The 21,503-nt window shown below is 37.8% G+C and overlaps 1 protein-coding gene across 4 annotated transcripts in view; it reads left to right on the top strand.

Moving 5' to 3' along the window:
• The window catches only part of FAM208B (family with sequence similarity 208 member B), a 97,450-nt gene that overhangs the window by 20,256 nt on the left and 55,691 nt on the right, over positions 1–21,503 (top strand). For 3 of the 4 annotated variants that reach the window (XR_002829171.1, XM_006088423.3, XM_023753580.1), the window contains exons 2-5: positions 9,256–9,389; positions 13,535–13,680; positions 13,956–14,051; positions 15,080–15,152. Coding sequence is in view for 2 of the 4 variants with exons in the window: in XM_006088423.3 (XP_006088485.1) it covers positions 9,256–9,389; positions 13,535–13,680; positions 13,956–14,051; positions 15,080–15,152 (449 nt within the window). In the remaining 2 variants the exon portion in view is untranslated. The remainder of the gene's footprint in view (positions 1–9,255; positions 9,390–13,534; positions 13,681–13,955; positions 14,052–15,079; positions 15,153–21,503) is intronic. The other variant, XM_023753581.1, reaches the window with a different exon arrangement.

Below are 21,503 nucleotides of genomic sequence, written 5' to 3'. Positions count from 1 at the left end.
GGGGTGAGTAGGGGAGGCACTAGTGATGTTTCTCTCCTCTCTCTCTCTACTCTCCCCCTCTCTTCCCTCTCTCCCTCTCTAAAATCAATAAAAACATATCTTTGGGTGAGGTGTTATTTTCTAAAGATTATATCAAAAGGGAAAGAAAAGCAGGTTGAGCCCTAACCGGTTTGGCTCAGTGGATAGAACGTCAGCCTGTGGACTGAAGGGTCCCAGGTTCGATTCCGGTCAAGGGCATGTACCTTGGTTGCGGGCACATCCCCAGTAGGAGGTGTGCAGGAGGCAGCTGATTGATGTTTCTCTCTCATCAATGTTTCTAACTCTCTATTCCTCTCCCTTCCTCTCTGTAAAAAATCAATAAAATATATTTTAAAAGAAAAAAGAAAAGCAGGTTGGTGGCAGAACAGAAACAATACCAGAAAACTAATGAACCACATGCAAAATACTCAAGGAAAAGTGTGAGCTAAGGATTTTGGTTTTTGGGGTTTTTTTTGTCCTGCCAAGCTCTCCTTTGGGTATAATGACTATTGATGAGTAGTTTTGAACATTCATGGTTTCATACATTTTTTTTCTTTTTTTAATCCTCACGACATGCTTAGAGAGAGGAAGGGAGAGAGAAAAAGAAACATCATTGTCACATCATTTGCCTTCCATTCACTCCCGAGCCAGGGATCAAACCACAACCCATGTATATGCCCTGACCTGGAATTGAACCAACAACCTTTTGGTGCACAGGACAACATCCAACTAGCTGAGCCATTTCAGCCTAGGCTTCAGATCTATTTTATATAAGCCTTTCTTGAAACAACTAGAAGACAAACTCCAGTTGATCAGTAAATGAGAAGGGAAACTTTAGCCAAGGAATTGACAACTAAAATCCTAGAATTAATTAGAAAGTGTTACTAGAGATAATTGTCTTTCTCATTTTTTTAAAAATATATTTTATTGATTTTTTACAGAGAGGAAGGGAGAGGGATAGAGAGTTAGAAACATCGACGAGAGAGAAACATTGATCAGCCGCCTCCTGCACACTCCCTACTGGGTATCTGCCCGCAACCAAGGTACATGCCCTTGACCGAAATCGAACCTGGGACCCATGAGTCCGCAGGCCGATGCTCTATCCACTGAGCCAAACCGGTTAGGACTGTCTTTCTAATTTTAAAGGGAGTATATTTTATGTTCCACCATCTATTTTTGTTTGTGATACTGCCTTAAAATTTTCTTCTTTATACTTTACTAGAGGTCCAGTGCACGAATTTGTGCACGGGTGAGGTCCAGCCGGCCCACCCCAATGGGGCCAATCGGGACTGGGCTGGCTGAGGGGAGGGGCTGCAGGAGGTTGGCTGCTGGCCCCACCCCCAATTGGGGTGGTGGGCTGATCGGGGGCAGGGCCAGTCAGGGTGAGGCTGTGGGAGGTCAACTGGCCCTACCCCCGATCAGGGTGTTGGGGGAGGGGGGCAATTGGGGGCCGGGTCAGCCAGGGAGGAGCCGCAGGAGGTTGGGAGGAGTGATCGAGGCCCCGATCAGGCCAGTTGGCTGCCACAGTGTGTGTCACAACAACCAGTTGTTCCGGTCGCTTGGCTTTTACATATATAGATTTTTAAATTAGTTTTTATTTAAGTGTAGTTGGTACACAGTCTTATATTGGTTATATTAGTTTCAGGTGTACAATATAGTGATTCAACATTTTTATACTTTACAGTGTGATCACCTCACTAATTCTAATCATCTGTCACCATGTAATCTTATCACAATATTTTTAGTGTATTCCCCTTCCACTTTTCATCTATCCTCTCAGCTATCCCTTCTGGTAACTATTCCTTTGGTCTCTGTTTCTATGAGTCTATTCTTATTTTGCTTTTTTTTTTTTATTAAATCTTTATTGTTCAGATTATTACATTTGTTCCTCTTTTTTCCCCCCATAACTCCCCTCCACCCAGTTCCCACCCCACCCTCCTCCCTCACTCCCCACCCACTGTCCTCATCCATAGGTGCACGATTTTTGTCCAGTCTCTTCCCGCATCTCCCACTCCCCTTTCCCCCCCAAGAATAGTCAGTCCATTCCCTTTCTATGTCCCTGATTCTATTATAATCAACAGTTCATTCTGTTCCTCAGATTATTTATTCACTTGATTCTTAGATTCATTTGTTGATAGATGCATATTTGTTGTTCATAATTCGTATCTTTACCTTTTTCTTCTTCTTCCTCTTCTTAAAGGATACCTTTCAGCATTTCATATAATACTGGTTTGGTGGTGATGAACTCCTTTAGCTTTTTCTTGTCTGTGAAGCTCTTTATCTGACCTTCAATTCTACATGATAGCTTTGCTGGATAAAGTAATCTTGGTTGTAGGTTCTTGGTATTCATCACTTTGAATATTTCTTGCCACTCCCTCTGGCCTGCAAAGTTTCTGTTGAGAAATCAGCTGACAGTCATATGGGTACTCCCTTGTAGGTAACGAACTGTTTTTCTCTTGCTGCTTTTAAGATTCTCTCTTTGTCTTTTGCTCTTGGCATTTTAATTATGATGTGTCTTGGTGTGGTCCTCTTTGGATTCCTTTTGTTTGGGGTTCTCTGCGCTTCCTGGACTTGTAAGTCTATTTCTTTCACCAGGTAGGGTAAGTTTTCTGTCATTATTTCTTCAAATAGGTTTTCAATATCTTGCTCTCTCTCTTGTTCTGGCACCCCTATAATTCGGATGTTGGTACTCTTGAAGCTGTCCCAGAGGCTCCTTCCACTATCTTCGTATTTTTGGATTCTTTTTTCATTTTGCTTTTCTGGTTGGGTGTTTTTTGCTTCTTCGTATTTCAAATTGTTGACTTGATTCTTGCAATCCTCTAGTCTGCTGTTGGGAGTCTGTATAATATTCTTTATTTCAGTCAGTGTATGCTTAATTTCTAGTAGGTTCTTTATCACAACATCGAGGGTCTCATTAGATTTCTTGAGGGTCTCATTAAGTTTATCAGCAGTTTCTAGAAAATTATTGAAAGACCTTAAAAGTGTGGTTTTGAACTCTATATCCAGTAGTTTGCTTTCCTCCATTTCTGTCATTTGTGTCCTTTTTCTTTGTCTCCGCATTTTTTATGCTTCCCTGTGTTGATAAAGTGGTTTTCTGTGCTAAGTGTCCTCTAGGGCCCAGTGGTTCAGCCTCCCCAATTACCTGAGGAGGACACTCTTGGTGCACCCCCTTGTGGTCTTTGTGCACAGTCTTGTTGTAGTTAAGCCTTGATTGTTGTAGGTATCACTGGGAGGAATTGGCCTCCAGGCCAATTGGCTGTGAGAATCAGCTGTGTCTGCAGTGGGAGAACTTCTCTGCTGGAGACACCCCTCTGGGGCAAGACTTGCTTCAATGGGGCTTTGGTGCTCACTGAGCCTGCCCCCTGAGTGTGTCCTTTATGTTTCCATGGAGCTGCAAACTGGATGGTCTCACTCTGACCTCTGGGCTTCCTGGCTCCTGGATCTCTAGGGGAGGTGCTAATCTAGCCTTTGCCTGAGGCTATCCAGCAAAAGCCTCCCTGCAGGACTTGGGCGGGGCGGGTCTCACAGGATCAACAGGGCAGGGCTAGCAGTTATGGCTGCTCTCAGTCCTGCCCTCAGGGGCTTTGCTTCTCAATGTCCCAGTAATCACTGCAAGCCCCTTGGAGAGAAAGCTGCCCTCGAGTTCTGACCGCTGTCAGACAGTCCCGCTTCTCCCTATGAGTCTGGGTACCTAGAGACTTGCCTGGAACTGGAGCTCAGAGCCTGAGACTCCCTCGCGATTGCAAACGACAACCACGCCCTCAGCCGCCAGCCCGCTCCGCATATACCTCAGCACCTTAGTATTTTACTTCCGCACTGTGCCTCCTCTGAGTCTCGGTATGCTTTTCTCTTTCCTTCTAGTTGTAGAATTTCGACTCAGCCAGGCTTCCTGTGGTTCTGGGTGATGTCAGTTCTGTCTTTTAGTTGTATTTTTGAAGTGGTTGTGTGAGGCAGCAATCTCCGGTGTTTACCTATGCCGCCATCTTGGTTTCTCCTTGTTTTGCTTGTTTTAAGATTCCACATATAAATGAAACCTTATGGTATTTTTCTTTCTCTGCCTGACTTATTTCACTTAGCATAATACACTCTAGGTTAGCGATCACTAACCTTTTGGACCACACGGACCACCAGTGGTCCGCGGACCACAGGTTGGCAACCACTGCTCTAGGTCATCCATGTTGTTGCAGATAACAAGATTTTATTCTTTTTTTATTGGTGTGTAATGTGTGTGTGTGCCATCTCTTCCTTATTCATTCATCTATCAATGGACACCTAGGTTATTTCTGTATCTTCGCTATTATAAATAACTAGAGGCCCGGTGCATGAAAATTCATGCCCCCTGGGTGGGGATGTTCCCTCAACCGGGACTGTGCCCTCTCGCAGTCCGAGAGCCCTCAGGGGATGTCCGACTGACGGCTTAGGCCCGAGCAGTATTTTCAACTTTCTTTTTTTTCATTAATCCTCAACCAAGGATATTTTTTCCCATTGATTTTTACAGAGAGAGAGAGTGGAAGGGAGGGGAAAGAGAGAGAAAGAGAAAAATTGGTTGCCTTCCTCCCCACGACCAGGGTTGGGAATGAATCTGCAACCCAGGTACGTGTCCCTGACTAGGAAATCGAACCATTGACCCTTCTATGCTCAGGCTGAAGCTCTACCACTGAGCAACACTGGCCAGAGCTATATTCAACTTTTTTTTTGCAAGCTGGATTCTGAGTAGGGCACGTATATGAGACAGCTGATCGATGTTTCTCTCTCTCACCCTCCCTCCTTCTTCCTCTCCTCCCTTCCTCTCTCTAAAATCAATAAAAATATTTTTATGGATTTTTCCATTTTGGTTGTTATAGCACAATTTGTTGTAAAAATGATTTTTCCCTATTGAAGTACATTGGCAGTGTTGCTGAAAATATCTGAATTCTCTATGCTGTTTCTTTGATCTGTAGGTATTATCTTTACATCAACACCACAGTCTTGACTACTTTAGCTTTGTAGTAATTTTTAAACTCAGAGTCCTTCAACTTTGTTCTTCTCCAAAATTATTTTGGCTGTTCTAAATCCTTTGGATTCCCATACATTTTAAAAATCAGGTCATCAGTTTCTGCGAACTAAAATTGTGTTGAACATAAGTAGATCAATGTTTTATCTCAGCATCCTCCAACAAGGTCACAAAGCTAGTAGAAAGCACAAGTACAGACTGAAGCTGGACCACATAGTGCTCCACAAAGGAGCTCTTCAAAAACACTTGATGTATCTATCTATTCAGAGGTTATTTTTAGTGCTGTAGTACAATTTTAGGCTGAAATACTAATTGGTAACTGAATATTAAGCATAGGCAATTTGAAAGTCAGAAAAACAAAACGTTGTGTAAGAAAGGAAATTGACTACCCATTGTGGCTCACTCATGATTAATGTATACAATTTAGTGAAACATTGAATACTGATTTAACAAAAATAATGATATTACTAGGAGAGGATGGGAAGAAGTATATTTTTATGAGTGTGTGGAAAGGTGTTTTTCATTAAAGGAATATCTAAAGTTTATACAGGTATTTTATTTAGAAACATTGAGTTATACCAGAAGACACAGCTAAAGTTGAAAGTGGTCACTTAAGAGAATTGAAAATAGGGTGCCCTGGGAGGGTGGGGGCAATAACTGATAAGCCTAGTGGCATTTGGCTTTTTATTCCATGTATATACTTTGTTGAAATTTATTTTTAAAAAGAAGGGGAAGAAAGATTAAATAGCTTTCTTGTTCTGACACATTCTGTCACAAAGCTAGAAAGCCACAAAGCTAGAAAGACCTGGGTTCAAAATCTTGTCTTTCCAAGTCCTTTGATTCCAGAGTCCATGCCCTTAATCACCTCCCTTTAGTCTGAGGAGGAGATTGTCCTGAACACAGTTGTTTCACACATAATTCTGAAATTATGACCTAAATGTTAAAGACTACCAGCAAACAGGTCTTCAGTTTTCTCCTCTTATCCCCAGCTCTAGTGCAGAGATATACATGTAACAGGACTGTGGTAGATATCTGTGGAACACTTATGAAGAATGATTAATGCAAGCTAAAAAAATCTTAAGACATCAGAGAAGCTAGATCTTGAGCTAGGCTTTAAATATGAGAAAAACTTAGATACAGAATGGAAAATCAGACTATATGTCACTAAAGAGAGACATTACATGAATAGTAATAAGAATCAAGGTTATTTTGCCCTTGTGCCTGGGAGAAGGTAGATTTATTGAGAAGGTGGAAATCAAGCAAAGACTTTAAATACCTTATTCAGTAAACCCTTGATTTTGCGGCCTCAATTTAACAGACTTCAGATTTAACAGACAAAATTTCTGGTCTATATGTCCCATGTGAAAATTAACAGACTGGGTTTTTGTAGCAATTAATTCATTGTTATTTTTAACAAACTTTAGCGAATAGGCCATATTTTGGAAAAATTACAGTAATACATACAGAAAACTTTTTGGTGAAATTAAACTTTTCATACATACTTAATTTTAATTACACAAATGTGACTACTACCTAAGTAAAAACAGGTAAACTCACTAATTTGTCAATTTTTAAACATATGCATTTGGAAAATCTACTTTATTATATAATGGATTTTCAACTTTTAACAAGTATCCCCGCTTCTAAATTAATCTGTTATATTGAAGTTTTGCTGTATTTTAAGTTTCAAGTTTTCACAGAAGTTATATTAACTTTTGTGCTTCCTTGCTAATAAATACTAGGATAAATGTCTCTTTGTAGCAACAAATAAAGAAGGAATTTGATAAATTATCTAGTGCAGTTCCCAATGCCTCAGACATACTAGGCCTTCATTAAGGCAGATTTATAGTCACAGTGTTAGCACTGAAAAGTGCCTTAGAAAGATAACTATAACTAAACTAGAGGTCCAGTGCACGAAATTCATGCACTTGGGGGTGAAGAGGGTCCCTCAGCCCGGATTGCGAGAGGGCACAGGCCAGGCCAATGGACCCCATCAGTACACGATTGGGGCTGGGGAGAGACGTGGGAGGTTGGCCATCTCGGGGGGGGGGGGGGGCGCCGTGGGAGAGCTCCAGGGCATGTCCAGCCCATCTCACTCAGTCCCAATCAGCTGGACCCCAGCAGCAAGCTCACCTACCGGTTGGAGCGTCTACCCACTGGTGGTCAGTGCATGTCATAGCTACTGATTGACTGGTCGACTGTCTGCACCTTGATGGTCAGTGCACGGTCTTAGCGAGCGGTTGGATGGCCTTAGCATATCATTAGCATATTATCCTTTGATTAGTTGAATGGCTGACCAGACAACTGGACACAGCATATTGGGCTTTTATTATATAGAATGAGTCCTTAGAACAAATAATTTAACAAGGTTCATAGTGTGCTTTCAGCTGCCAATCAAAATGACTTAAACAATCAGGATAATTTATAATCCATAATGATAAAAGCGTAATATACTAAGTAGACTGGACATCCTTCAAGACAAAGCCAGGGCTGCAAGGGAAGCCCAGGTCCCAGGTGCCAAAGGGAAGCTGGTGCCTTCTGCCAGGGGAAGGAAGGTCTACTCTTGCATGAATTTCATGCATCGGGCCTCTAATTTTACATGTCAAAAGATTCAGAGGCAAGGCAGCTCCTGTTCATTCAACAGTTCTAGGACTTCCTTAAGGATATAGATTCTTTCTTTTTGGTTCCATCAACATTGTGTTGGCTGCTCAATCTAATCTTGGGTGCTGGGAGTTCAGACAATAAACCCATCTTCAGCTAAAGCCTTAAGGCTAGAAAAGGATGGAGTCAGGAAGAGTGCACCTTTTCCTCCTGTTCTTTTGTAAGAAACCTTTTCCAGAATTCTCTTTGTAGAGTCTTGGCCAGAGTTGAGTCACATGTTTATTCCTAAAACAATCACTAACCAAAGAGAATGAAATTACCATAATGAGCTTAGATTATTGGGGATATGCACACACACCCTGCTTCCAAGCCTTTCCTGAAGCTTTGGATCACCCAATACCTAACCAAAATTGCTTGTTTGGGAGAAGGGAAGAAAAAGGGGCATTATTATTGGGAAGGCAGTCAGTAATATCACAGGAAGGTGTCAGAACAAGTTAATGATAGGCCTGCAGTAGAATCCTGGTATCCTGATTCCCAATTTAATTCTCCCTTCTTCATATAATCTACTTGCTTAATGAATGAATATCATCATATTGCTACCGTTTCTTAAAACTATTCATATCCACACAATTCTGACTCAAATACTTTTGCAAGGGGGAAAGTGTAAAATTACATAACGATACATGTGATTTTAAATTGCTTTTTGTAAAGCATATTGAATTCCTCAAATAAAAAACAACTTGCTGTTCCTTACATGTATCTTGTTTCTACCTCTGGATTTGTTCCATTGCCTAGAAAACATATACACTATGCCCTTCTTTGGCTTATTGTTTTTAGTACTTATTCAGATTTCAAGTATCTCTGCCTTTCTGAAACCTTTCTTAACATATCAATGAAATTAGTTGTTTGTACCATTATGTACTCACTTTATTGTGTTCTAGATTCTCCTACACATTTATAGTACTTAGTTTCTTTACAGGCTTAGTTTCTTTCTAGTCTAATAGTTTTCATTGTAGAGACTTTTTCTAATATTGGGTATGTAATAATTGTCACTAATAATTGTGTTTAATGAATCAATGAATCATATGACTAATTTATGACTTTGCCAGTGTTTTTGCTATTATGGATTCTGGTGCATGGAACACCCTTGTACATATGTCCTGTGCACTGACACTAGTATTTCTGAGAGTTGATTCTTAGAAATGGAATAGTTATTTGATATGCACATTTATAAGTTTTTGTTAGGTACTACCAAATTGTGTGGGGAGATATTTTATTTGTGTTCTATTTGATTTTGCCATTTTCAACCAGTAGAATATAAATGTTATTATATAATCTCTTCATTTTGAAGGATTTTTCCCCCAGAGAGGCAAAAGGGATTTTATTAGCATAATTTATTTCTGTGGACAAAATTTTCTTTAAAACTTAAAAAAATATATTGAAGGAAAAGCATTTCATTTTATCTGTGTTACTGCTTATATAGCAACTTTAGCCCTTAGTTCTGTAGAGTTGTCATAGGAGGTAACCATTACAGAATTGTACCTAATGCAAATTAGATGGCAGTAATTATTTGTGTATATAGTAGATATGCTGTAAATCGAACTACTCACTTTACGATATAATTTTTTCTTTTTTCATTTTAGCATCTATGGCATTAACAGAAAACAGGACTATGTCAAGAACTCTGGGGGTATACTTGGTGAAAATGAATTAAGACCACCCTCCCAGCTACATTCTTTCTTAGAGAAGACCAGGACAGGGTTCATATCAGAAAACAGTGGGTATTAAACTAAATGCAATAAGTTATTACTAATAAATTCAAAGTAGACCAGTATAACTTTTTAAATTTTAATTTTAATCATATGAAAGAACTTTAAAAATTTATAATTTTCAATAGCTACAAATTTCTTTAAATCATTAGTCCATAACTGATAAGTGATTGATTAAATTTTTAAATTGTAGGAAAATTGTCATACTCCTCATTTGTATTTTTTAATTATGATGTATTTTACTTGATTCTGAATTAAGATATCTTAGAAGTAATATATGCTTACATAGGAAAAAACTAAATTTGTAGAAGTATGTATAAAGTAAAAAATGTAAATTCCCATTTTAACCATTTCTCACTCTCAATAACCATTGGTTTAAACACTGTTAACAAATTGGTTTCCCATGTTTCTAGATTTTTATCTGTATACTTTCAAACACATAATTTGGAATGTTGTTTTGTTTTGTTTTTAACCAAAATGACATTATATAATGCATGTTATTTACTCCATAGTATATAATAGATATCTTTATATGCCAGTATATGCAAGTTTATTTTACTTAGTGAATGCATTGTGTTTTCCTGTTGATGGCAATTTTATATTATCTCTGGTGTTTTTGCTATTATGGATTCTGGTGCATGAAACACCCTTGTACATATATACTGTGTACTTACTCTAGTGTTTCTGAGGAGTTGATTCTCATAAATGGAATGGTTATTCGATACGCACATTTTTAAGTTTTTGTTAGGTCCTACCAAATTGTGTTCTAAAAAGTTGTATTTATCTTAAACTGGCAATTCTTTAGTATATTAAAAGTAAAGGTAATACATTTAGAATTAGATGATTAAGGGGTAGGCTATTCCTTCAACAACTATCAAATGGCCTGCTTAGACTTAAAGTATATAGGCATAGATAGTATTAGGAGGTGTAGTTTGCAATCCGTCTATAGGGGATACTGATAAGGATCTTTAATGTCAGATATTATATCTGAGCATTTCTCTTATTGATAAGTGCTGTTGTTTAATGCACAGACAGGAGATGTGGTAATGAAAGCTCTGGGGAGACGTAGAAGTGGCTGATTTTTGTCAGAGTTTTGGGACACCTGAGATGTTGGCATTAGTTCATCTCATTAATTGATGTCAGACCAGATGCTTATAGAATGAAAAATATACCTGTGATATACCATCAGAAATCGGTTTATCATTTTCAGATCCCTTTTATTAGAAGTTAAAAAAAAAAAGTGCCCAAAACCAGATACTCAGTATCTCTAATGGATTTTGAGAAAGGGGAGATTAATGCAGGGTACTTTGAACAGATCCTACCTTGTGTCAAGCTTGAGTTAACATTTTAGATTGAATCCACAAATAGCAGAGAAATGTGTCCAAAGCCCGTTGCAACAGGAAAGCATATTAACTCAATTTCCAGACCCATTATGATTGAACTTAAATTTTCTCCATGTGCTCGCTATTGGTCGCTTAAGCCCTAGGGACACTTTTTCTGCATCATAGGCAAGTACTTTTCAAGTTACTTTTTTAGATGTATTAGGTTTCTTTGTGCAGTAGTCCCCTTTTCATTCTCCTAATATTCTTACAACCTTGAATGTATAAATAATGTGTATTGCTTAGCAAAAAATGAGACCATTAATTTACCGCTTATAATGTTTTATATGTTAGATTCTTAAACGAAAGTATATTATGTAAGAAGAGATACTGTTAAATGATTCCTCAATAAAATTCTCAACTGTCTTATATATAGAGTAGGAAACTCGTGCTTTCTTGAGTATAATTGAAGTAATTTATGAAGTCATGAAAGATTGAAGATTTACTGTGATTTTCAACACCATGGCTTTTAACATGCTTTCCCTTTTAACCATAAAAGAATTACTTTTGTATATATATTGCTGTTTGGAAGATGCTGACCTAAAGGGGAGCATTTTTAACTAAAAAGAAATAGTTTTAGAAATAAAAATATATAAGCACAAAGTAATTTATTTCCTACTTGTTTCTCCTTTTTTTGTATCTTTACATTTTTTGTTGTTGTTTTTACTTATTTTATTTTCTTTTTTATTTTAAATCATCTTTATTAATAGCTTTATTGGGAACAATACTCTGCTCACTGGTATAAAGTGTTCTCTGACTGCATGTATTTGGGAAACACTGTTAGGTGTGGTTTTTTTTCAATTGCACTGCTTTTACAGTTTTCAGTTTATTGTGGTTTAACACTCAAAAATAGGGATACAGTAGTATTCAGTACTTATGAAACTTAAAACGTGCCTATTTATTAACATCTTGTAGAATTTAGAGAAATTGATAGTCATAGAAAGTTCATTTTCAAAGCAGTGATAACTTTTGTTTCTGTCACTGGAAGCACTATATTCTCAAATATTGAGCCTCAAAGTAGTTACATTTTTTATATTATATTGCTTTTTTAAAATATTAAATACAGGTTTCCAAATTTATAATTTTTAAACGAATTCTGGTTTATATTTAAACTTTTGTAAGATGAATTTGCAAATGCATAGACCTCCTAGTTTAAGTAATACAGCTTTAGAAAGCCATAATTTTTATTATCATGGGTGTTTTGCTATTTTAATCTCTTTAGAATATCTTTATTTTGTATAGCACTATTATACTGATAGTGAAGGAGAAAGTGAAACTGAGAAAAAGTAAAACAGAATTGATATGGATCAGATATACCACTTCAGAATATTCTTAAGTGTTTCATCCTCTCTTCTTTCCTTCCTTGCTGTTTACAATCTTTCATTGTTTGTACTAGGAAGTTTTGTTTATAAAGCATTTTAAGCTAACTTTATAATTGAAGTGCTAGGACAGTTTAGTCCAAATTAATTTCACTGAAATGTTTGTTTTCATTTCTGTGATAGTCTAGTTTCTTTTTTTCTTACTTGTTGTTAATAATTTAATTTTAAATAATATTCTTTTGCCTTAGCTGGCTTGGCTCAGTGGATAGAGTGTCAGCCTGTGGACTGAAGGGTCGCGTGTTTGATTCCAGTCAAGGGCATATGCCTGGGTTGCGGGCTCGATCTCCAGTGGGGGCATGCTGGAGGCAGCCGATCAATGGTTCTCGCTCATCATTAATGTTTCTATCGCTCTCTCCCTCTCCTTTACTCTCTGAAATCAGTAAAAACATATTTTTTAATAATAATAATAATAATATGCTTTTTTTCCTTTAACTTTTGAACTGTAACTTGCAGAGTTCTGGTAAAAGTAGGAAGCTGCATTAATGTATTTATTTGTACTATATGACTAAAACCTAACAGTGCCATATAAATTATTCCATGCTCTCTCTTATTTATAAATTATCAGTTTGTATACTCCTTCCCAGCCTTGTTAAAGAAAGTAGAGAAGATATAAATAGAAAGGAGTAAACAAATCAAATGGTTAAATATTATGAGAAGTTATTAGGTTCAGTTCTTGCTAAAGACTTGTAAAATCAAAAGGCACAAAGGCTCACATCAAGGGAAATACTAGGTTGAGTCAGCAGTTCTCAATTAGGAAACATGCCTCTCATGGGAAGGGCATATCAGAATATGGTGGATAGCACATGAGTATGGTTTGAAAATAGCACTTTAAAAAAGTAATAAAGTTTTATTTTTGTAAAATGAAAAAATGATTTTATAATACAAACCATAAGCTGTTCAATAGACATATCTCAGCTTGTGAGGAAACCCCAAAGATACAATGATTTCTAATGTGTTTGCTGAGTGTGCAATAGTAGGCTCCTTAAAAAGAGCCCAACAGATGCACGTGGGGATTTGATGAGAAGACGGAAAGGGTAAATTTATCAAAATAATGACATAGGTTTAAAAATTCATAAAGATGTGAAACATTGGTCTGAGTGATTGCTGACCACCAACTTAACAGTACGTTATAACATCCAGCTTAAACCACAGCCATAAGGGATCTGGCAGGGTACATTTTACTCTTGTATTGAAAATAATTCACCCTAAATTGTAATTCATTTAGATTATTTTCTTCATGTGAGAGGTCTTTTAAATTAAGATATGATCGCCAAAACACATGGTAAAAGTCTCAGTTATATAGGAAGGAAATAGATGAAGTATTTAGTGTATCACTTTTAATCCCTTCCTTTGGTTATCTTAAACAGTTGCATTATTTTTGTTTGTGTTTTACAGTTTTTGAGACAGTGTCCTTGAGTTCAGACTCTCTCTTCCAGAGGGCAGTTTCAATTCTCCATACTTCTTACTTGGACTCTGCATCTGAGCATGGTTTTCAATACAGTCAAGTGACTTTGGTGAAAAATGACATTTTCTTAAATGAGGTGAGGTGCTTGGTACACACTGTGTCTGTGTGTTAGTTTTATTTTAGCTTTAAAGAACCATCATTTGGGGTATATAAGCCTAGTTCTTTTAAGCTCTTTTCAAATTAGATAAAAGACTCTTGGAAACAGTCACTTGGAAGGTAATAATCTAAAGAATAGAAAAATAAATTTTATTAGTCTTTTAGCAGGAGCAATTCAGATGATACATTTTTTAAAATTAACTTGCAAGGCAAAATAACATGTTTATACCATTTGGTTATTCTCTCTTTATATAGTACAAAACTTTTTACCAAGAAAAAAAAGCCAGTAACTACACTCAGGAAGAACTTCAAGAAACTTACGGGTTTCTTCTGTTTGAAAGTGAAAATCAGGTAAGGGAATTAGGTAGTATAAAATTAAATTTGTCAATTAATGTACAAAATAAATTATTAAACTTAAGTATTGGCTTTTTACTTTAAGTAAGTATTATAAGATTAACAGTTCATCAGCCTTTTTTGTTACTTAGTTTGGTAGCAATGTAAATGACAGTGAAGCTAGTTATGAAAGAGATTTGATTTCTGCAACTTTTTATAGGTCTATTTTAGTTTTATCTTAAATACATTTGTAAACTGGTCAGATTTGGATTAATACAGGTTTCTTAGGTAACAGTAATGCCTTTTAATGGAATGAATGGCTATTTCTCCATTATGTATCATTGTTTACATAGATATTTTCTATTCTTTATGGAGGTTTTTCAGGTTTAAATGATATAGTTTTGGAGATAAAATGGACACTTTCAGCATTCTAGTTAGTTGGAATTATTTCATTCCCATCTTTGAAGATTGAACATCCATATTGTTGCTTTTACCTGACTTGTGGGAGAAGGAAACTGTGTGCAGGGTATGTCCCAAAGATGTGTTTGGCACCTTGATATAATTTTAACATCATTCAAAGGTGATGGTTTAGTAGGGTTAATGGTTTTTTTAAAAACAATGGTAGGTTTGCTTACAGAATGTTTAATATTAGTATATAATATAAAGATATTATAGTAATACCAGGATATTTTATTTAATCAACTACTTCCAAATAAGATGTGCTATGGATTCGTACTACAAAACACATTTGGGAGTAAAACATTTCCAAAGCTATATTTGAAAAAGAAAACTTTAAGAAAGGACTTACCTGTGATCTTGTTTAATTTGGTTTTGCTGGTGACATTTTTGTTAACAGAAATGGTGGCTTTCATGAAAAAATTTGAACTATTAACCAGATGCGGTAGCCTTACATAAACTTGCCTTGTGCCATAAATATGTATAGTGTAAAGATTTTATATTTATTTGAAAGCCTATAGATTACAGTGTTCATTCATTACCTCTCCCAAGACGAATGTGATAAGTGAAGTACTGTCTTTTGTTTAAAGGCAAAATTAGTATGTCGGCGTGGACTCTGTATTGGCAGCAGTGCTATTACCACTCTGGGTGACCCAGCAAAAGGTAAGAAAAAAGAATTTCTTCTTTTACAAAATGAAGTAGGATATAGTTTATTTCATAAGATACCCACATTAAAAGCCAGTTTCATTAATGATAAATAATAATCTTTAGAATAGACTGTATCATATAAATGAGCTTTGAGCCTAAAGTTTTCCAATAGAAGTTACATGATCAGAATTTGTTTATAAAAGTTGGTTGGACTAGAAAAGATACTGAAAGTATCTTTTAGTGCCCAGAGATTATTATAGTCATACAGTTTAGTGAGGCTCTCTTCTATGCTATCATAATGGCAATAGGAATAGAGAATATATAGAACTAATTAAACTTGGCAACTATGGAATGTGAGGAGTAAGAGAAAGGAAATAAAGATTTAAACTTACACTACAGTGATATTACTGATAGAAAAGAGACACAGAAGGGGAGAAGATTGGTTGGAAGCTGATAAAAGAGGTAAATCATATGATTGAGAATGTAAATTAGCACTAAATTTCTTTAAGTTTCAATTTTATCATATATAAGACTAGAGGCCTGGTGCACAACATTCATGCACTGGGGGCGGGGGGGGGGGTCCTGTGCCCTTTCACAGTCCAGAAGCCCTCAGGGGATGTCAGTCGGACATCCTTAGCGCTACTGCGGAGGGGGGAAAGGCTCTCGCCACCATCGCTGCGCTCACCAGCCATGAGCCTAGCTCCTGCATTGAGCGTCTGTCCCCTGATGGACAGTGCACATCATAGCAACCGGTCATTCCCCCATTCGGTCAATTTGCATATTACCCTTTTATTATATAGGATAGGTAAAACTGTCTTCTAGATTTCTTGTGAAAATACATGAGCTTCTGTAAAGTACTGAAAACAGCACAAACCTAGTAAACTCTCAGTAATTGAACACTACTACTTTTATGAGTTGAATTTGAAAAATAATGATATTTTCATAAGCATTTCTGGAAGATATCGTAGTGGTGGTAAGAATAATTGGAAAAGGAATTAGAAATGGAGATTTCAGGTCAAGGTGGTGGGGGTTGGTGTTAGTTGAAGCCAAACATAATGTTACATAGAACAATATAGAAGGAAAAAATGGCAAAGAACAGAACTTTTGAATCGAATGGGACCGGCTCGCAGCCGCTGTGGCTGGGTTTTCCCTCCCGCCTCCCACCTCCGCAGCCTTGGCTCCGTTTCTGTCCTTGAGGCCTCTACTTAGCTCCCTTCTGTACTGCTTGGCCTCCATGTTGTCCTCAGTCTTCCCTCGCAACTGGTATATGCAAATTAGCCGCCATCTTTTAGCTTCTATAATTGAAACATTGTAGGTTTTGGAGCTGTTGCTTCAGGAGCTCAGAGCCGGGTGATGGCAGGCGGGGAACCTTGGCTTCCTCCGTCACTGGAGCAAGCAAGCCTCATGTTCACTTCAGCTGCCTGGCTGCCGGCCGCCATCTTGGCTGGCAGTTAATTTGCATATCTCGCTGATTAGCCAATGGGAAGGGTAGCGAAGTTACGGCTAATTACCATGTTTCTCTATTATTAGATAGGATATTTACTATATAGTTTCAAGCTTTCTTTTCAACCTCAGCTTTCACCACTTTCTCTCCTGCTTTCAACACTGGCCTACTGTTATAAACAATTTATGATTTTTTATGCTTTCATACTTTTGTTCACTCTGTTCTCTACCTAGAATTGTTTTCCTCCCTCTGTCTAAAGAACTCCTTTCTCGCCCTAACTGGTCTGGCTCAGTGGATAGAGCATCGGCCTGCATACTGAAGGGTCCTGGATTCAATTCCAGTCAAGGGCACATGCCCAGGTTGCGGCCTTGATCCCCAGTAGGGAGCATGCAGAAGGCAGCCGATCAATGATTCTCTCTCATCTTTGATTTTTCTACCTCTCTCTCCCTCTCCCTTCCTCTCTGAAATCAATAGAAATATATTACCAATAAACAAATAAATTAAAAAAGAAAAGAACTCCTTTCTCAGGCAGATTTAATTACTTAATTAGTTCTACTTCTGTGTGTCCTCAAATATGATATCTGTATATATAAAAGTCTAAGCAACCATCCGACTGTTCAGCCATTTGACCAGCTGTGATGCTCACTGACCACCGGGGGCAGACACTCAATGCAGGAGCTGCCGAGCAATAGCAAGTTTGCAGAGTGCCCTCTTGCACTCTGGGACCCTTCGGGGGATGTTGGACTGTAGGTTTTGGCCCAATCCCCACAGGCCAGGCCGAGGGACCCCACCTGCCAGAAGAACCTCGCTCAGTCCACAGACACCCTTTAAGCGTCGGTGCTGCCCCAGGTGCGGCCGGCCAGGGAGGGACCGCGAGAGGTTGGATCCACGGCATGTCCAGCCTAGGCCACCTTCTAATTTCTTTTCAATATGGTGGGCCTCTAATATGTCTGATAAATACTTAAGTACATACTACATTTTGAGCTATGATGTAAGTACAATGGTGAACAAAACAAATATAACCCCTGTTTTACTAGAATTTACAGTTTAGCAGAATAAGCTGCTTGAAGACAGGGACCTTACTTTATTTCCCTTTGTATCACAGCTGCCTAGCACAGACGTACCATATAGTAAACCTTGGTACATGTTATTAAATAAGAGTATAATAGTCCCCCTTATCTGCAGTTTCACTTTTTCATGATTTCCATTACCTGCTGTCAAATGAGAAATTCTAGAAATAAGCAATTCCTAAGTTTTAAATTGCATCATTCTGAGCAGCATGATGAAATTTTGTGCCATCCCACCCATGACGTGTATCGTCACTTTGTCCAGCATCTCCACCCTGTATATGCTCCCCGCCCATTAGTCACTTTGTAGCCCTTTCAGTTATTAGATCAACTGTCATGATATCATGTTTGTGTTTAGGTAACCCTTATTTGACTTAATAATGGCCCCAAAGCTAAGAGTAGTGATATCAGCAATTCAGATATACCAAAGAGAAGCCCTAAAATGCTGCCTTTAAGTGAGAAGATGAAAGTTCTTGATTTAATAAAGAAAAAAGTTATATACTGAGGTTACTAAAATCTATGATAAGAACAAATATTCTATCTGAAATTGTGAAAAGGGACAAAACAATTAGTGCTAGTTTTTCTGTCACACCTCAAACTGCAAAAGTTATAGGCAATGTGTAAGTGGTTAAGATAAAAAAAAGCATTAAAGTTGTGGGTGGGAGACATGAACAGAAAACGTGTTCCAATCGATGGGACTGTCTTGTGCAAGAAAGCATTTAGCCTATATGAAGACTTTAGCAAGGGACCCCCTGAAATGAGTGGCACCAAGCCATTTACTGCAAGTAAGGAATGGTTACACTGATTCAAGAATAGGTTTGGACTGAAATTTTTAAAAATTACTGAAGAGGCTACATTAGCCTGTGAAGGATCTGCTGCCACATTTCCAGAAAAATGGAAGAAGTTGATTAAGGAAAAGTATACCATCCAAAGCAAACCTTCAGTTTTGATGAAACCAGACTTGTCTAGAAGAAGATGCCCAATAGGACCCACATTTATAAAAATGCAAAGTAGGCACCACGGTATAAAACATGAAAGGACAGATTAACTCTAGTATGATGTGGTAATGCTGCAGGGCCTGTGATAAAGCCAGGTATGGTGTGCAGAAACAAGAACCCCACACGCTTTCAAAAACAGAAAAATTATCTGCCTGTGTTCTGGCAACATAATCATAAAGTGTGGGTGATAGCCATCTTGTTTATGGAATGGTTCCACCATTGTATCACAAGAAGAAGGGTGAGTAATGCCATACCTTGGAGACAGATTTGGTTCCAGAGAATATCTCAATAAAGCGAGTCATAAATTTTTTTTGTTTCCCAGTACATGTAAAAGATATGTTATAGTTTATTAAATGTGCAATAGCATTGTCTAAAAAACAATGTATATGTCTTAATTTTAAAATACTTTATTGCAGCCCTGACCCGTTTGGCTCAGTGGATAGAGCGTTGGCCTGCGGACTGAAGGGTCCCGGGTTCGATTCCAGTCAAGGGCATGTACCTAGGTTGCGGGCACATCCCCAGTAGGGGGCGTGCAGGAGGCAGCCGATTGATGTTTCTCTCTCATCGATGTTTCTAACTCTCTATCCCTCTCCCTTCCTCTCTGTAAAAAAAAAAAAAATCAATAAAATATATTAAACAAAAAAAGTAAAATAAAATAAAATACTTTATTGCTAAAAAATAATAACCATCATCTAAGTCTTAAGCAGTTGTAATCTTTTTGATGGAGAGTCTTGTCTCGATGTTGGTGGCTACTAACTGAGCAGGTTGGTTGGTACCAAAGGTTGGGGTGGCTGTGGCAGTTTCTCACGACAACAATAAAGTTTGCCACATAGATTGATTTTTCTTCTCACAAACAATTTCTGTGTAGTATGCAATCCTGTTTGATAGCATTTTACCCACTGTAGAACTTCTTTCAAAATTGAAATGAATCCTTTCAATCCCAGCCACTGTTTTATCAACAATCTTCTCAACATCTTTACCAAGAATGGAATCCATTTTAGTCATGGCACATGCCCAGATTGCAAGCTCGACCCCTAATAGGCAGCGGGCAGGAAGCGGCAATGTATTATTCTCTCTCATCATTGATGTTTCTTTCTCTCTCCCTCTCCCTTCCTCTCTGAAATCAATAACAATATATTTTTTTAAAATTGCTCTCTTTTCTCATCCATAAGAAGCAACTTATCTGCTAAAGTTTTATCATGAGATTGCAGCAATTCAGGTTCTATTTCTATTCTAGTTCACTAGCTATTTTCACATCTGCAGTTACTTCCTCCACTGAAGTCTTGAACTCAAGTCGTCCAAGAGGATTCCAATAAAATTCTTTCAAACTCCTGTTAATATTGATATTCTGACTTTTTGCCATGTACCACAGAAGTTTTTAATGGCATCTAGAATTGTGAATCCTTTCCAGAGGCTATTAATTTATTTTGCTCAGATCTATCAAAAGGAATCACTATTTATGGCAGCTATAGCCTTACAAATGTATTTCTTTTTCCCCCCATCTTTTCAAAAAGTTCTATTGGACAACTCAGCTCCAGTACCTAACTTACAAAGCTACAAAATATATTTGTTAAGAATATTTGAAAGTTGAAATTACTCTTTGGTCCATGATCTGCAGAATGGGTGTTGTGTTAGCAGGCATGAAAATAATAATAATCTCATGGTACGTTTCCATCAGAGCTTTTGGTGACCGGTATATTGTCAATAAGCAGTGATATTTGGAAAGGAATCTTTTTTTCTGAGCAGTATGTCTCAATAGTGAGCTTAAAATACTCAGTAAAACATGTTTTAAACTGTTTTCCAGGCATTGTTGTTCCAGTTATAGAGCACAGGAAGAGTAGATTTAGCATAATTCTTAAGGGCACTATGATTTTCAGAATGATAAATGAGCTTTGGCTTCAACTTAAAGTCACCAGCTGCATTAACCCCTAGCAAGACAATCAACCTGTCCTTTGAAGTTTTGAAGCCAAGCATTGACTTCTATTCTCTTTCTATGAAAGTCCTAGATGGCATCTTTCTCCAATATAAGGTTGTTTCATCTACATTAAAAATCTGTTATTTAGTGTAGCCACCATTGTTAATTATCTTTGCTAGATCTTCTGTACAACTTGCTGCAACTTCTTCATCAGTGCTTCCTGCTTCATCTTGCACTTTTAGTTGTTTTTGTTGTTAATCCTCACCAGGGGATATTTTTTTCCATTGATTTTTAGAGAGAATGAAAGGGAGAGGGAGAGACAGACAGAGAGAAACATTGATGTGAGAGAGACACATCAATTGCTTCCCTCCTTAACGTGCCCTGATCTGGGGCTGAGGATTGAGCCTGTGACTAAGGTATGTGCCGTTAACCTGAATCAAACCAAGGCCCTTCAGGCCACACGCTCTAACCACTGAGGAAACCATCTAGGGCTCACCTTACACTTTTATGTTAAGGAAACAGTTTCTTTCTTAAAACTCATGAACCAACCTCTGCTAGCCCAACTTTTCTGCAGCCTCCTCATCTCTCTCAACCTTCATAGAATTGAAGAAAGTTAGGGTCTTGCTTTGGCTTAAGGGAACGTTGTGACTGGTTTGATCTTCTACCTAGACCACTAAAACTTTCTCTATATCATCAATAAGGCAAATTCGCTTTCTTATCTTTTGTGTGTTCACTGGAGAATAGTGTATGTGTATATATATATATCTCTCTCTTACCTAATAATAGACAAACATGTAAATTGACCGTACCTTCGCTACGCTAACCAGCCAATCAGGGGAGCATGCAAATTAACCCAACAAAGATGGCGGTTAATTTGCATACCTAGGCTCCAAGCGGTGGAACAAAGCCTGACGGCCCCGGGGCCGGAGCAGCGAAGCCTGA

Source organism: Myotis lucifugus, unplaced genomic scaffold (genome assembly GCF_000147115.1).
Source record: "Myotis lucifugus unplaced genomic scaffold, Myoluc2.0 scaffold_47, whole genome shotgun sequence".
Lineage (NCBI taxonomy): Eukaryota > Metazoa > Chordata > Mammalia > Chiroptera > Vespertilionidae > Myotis > Myotis lucifugus.
Note: the sequence above shows the minus strand (reverse complement) of the source record. Positions and strands in the feature narration are given on the sequence as shown.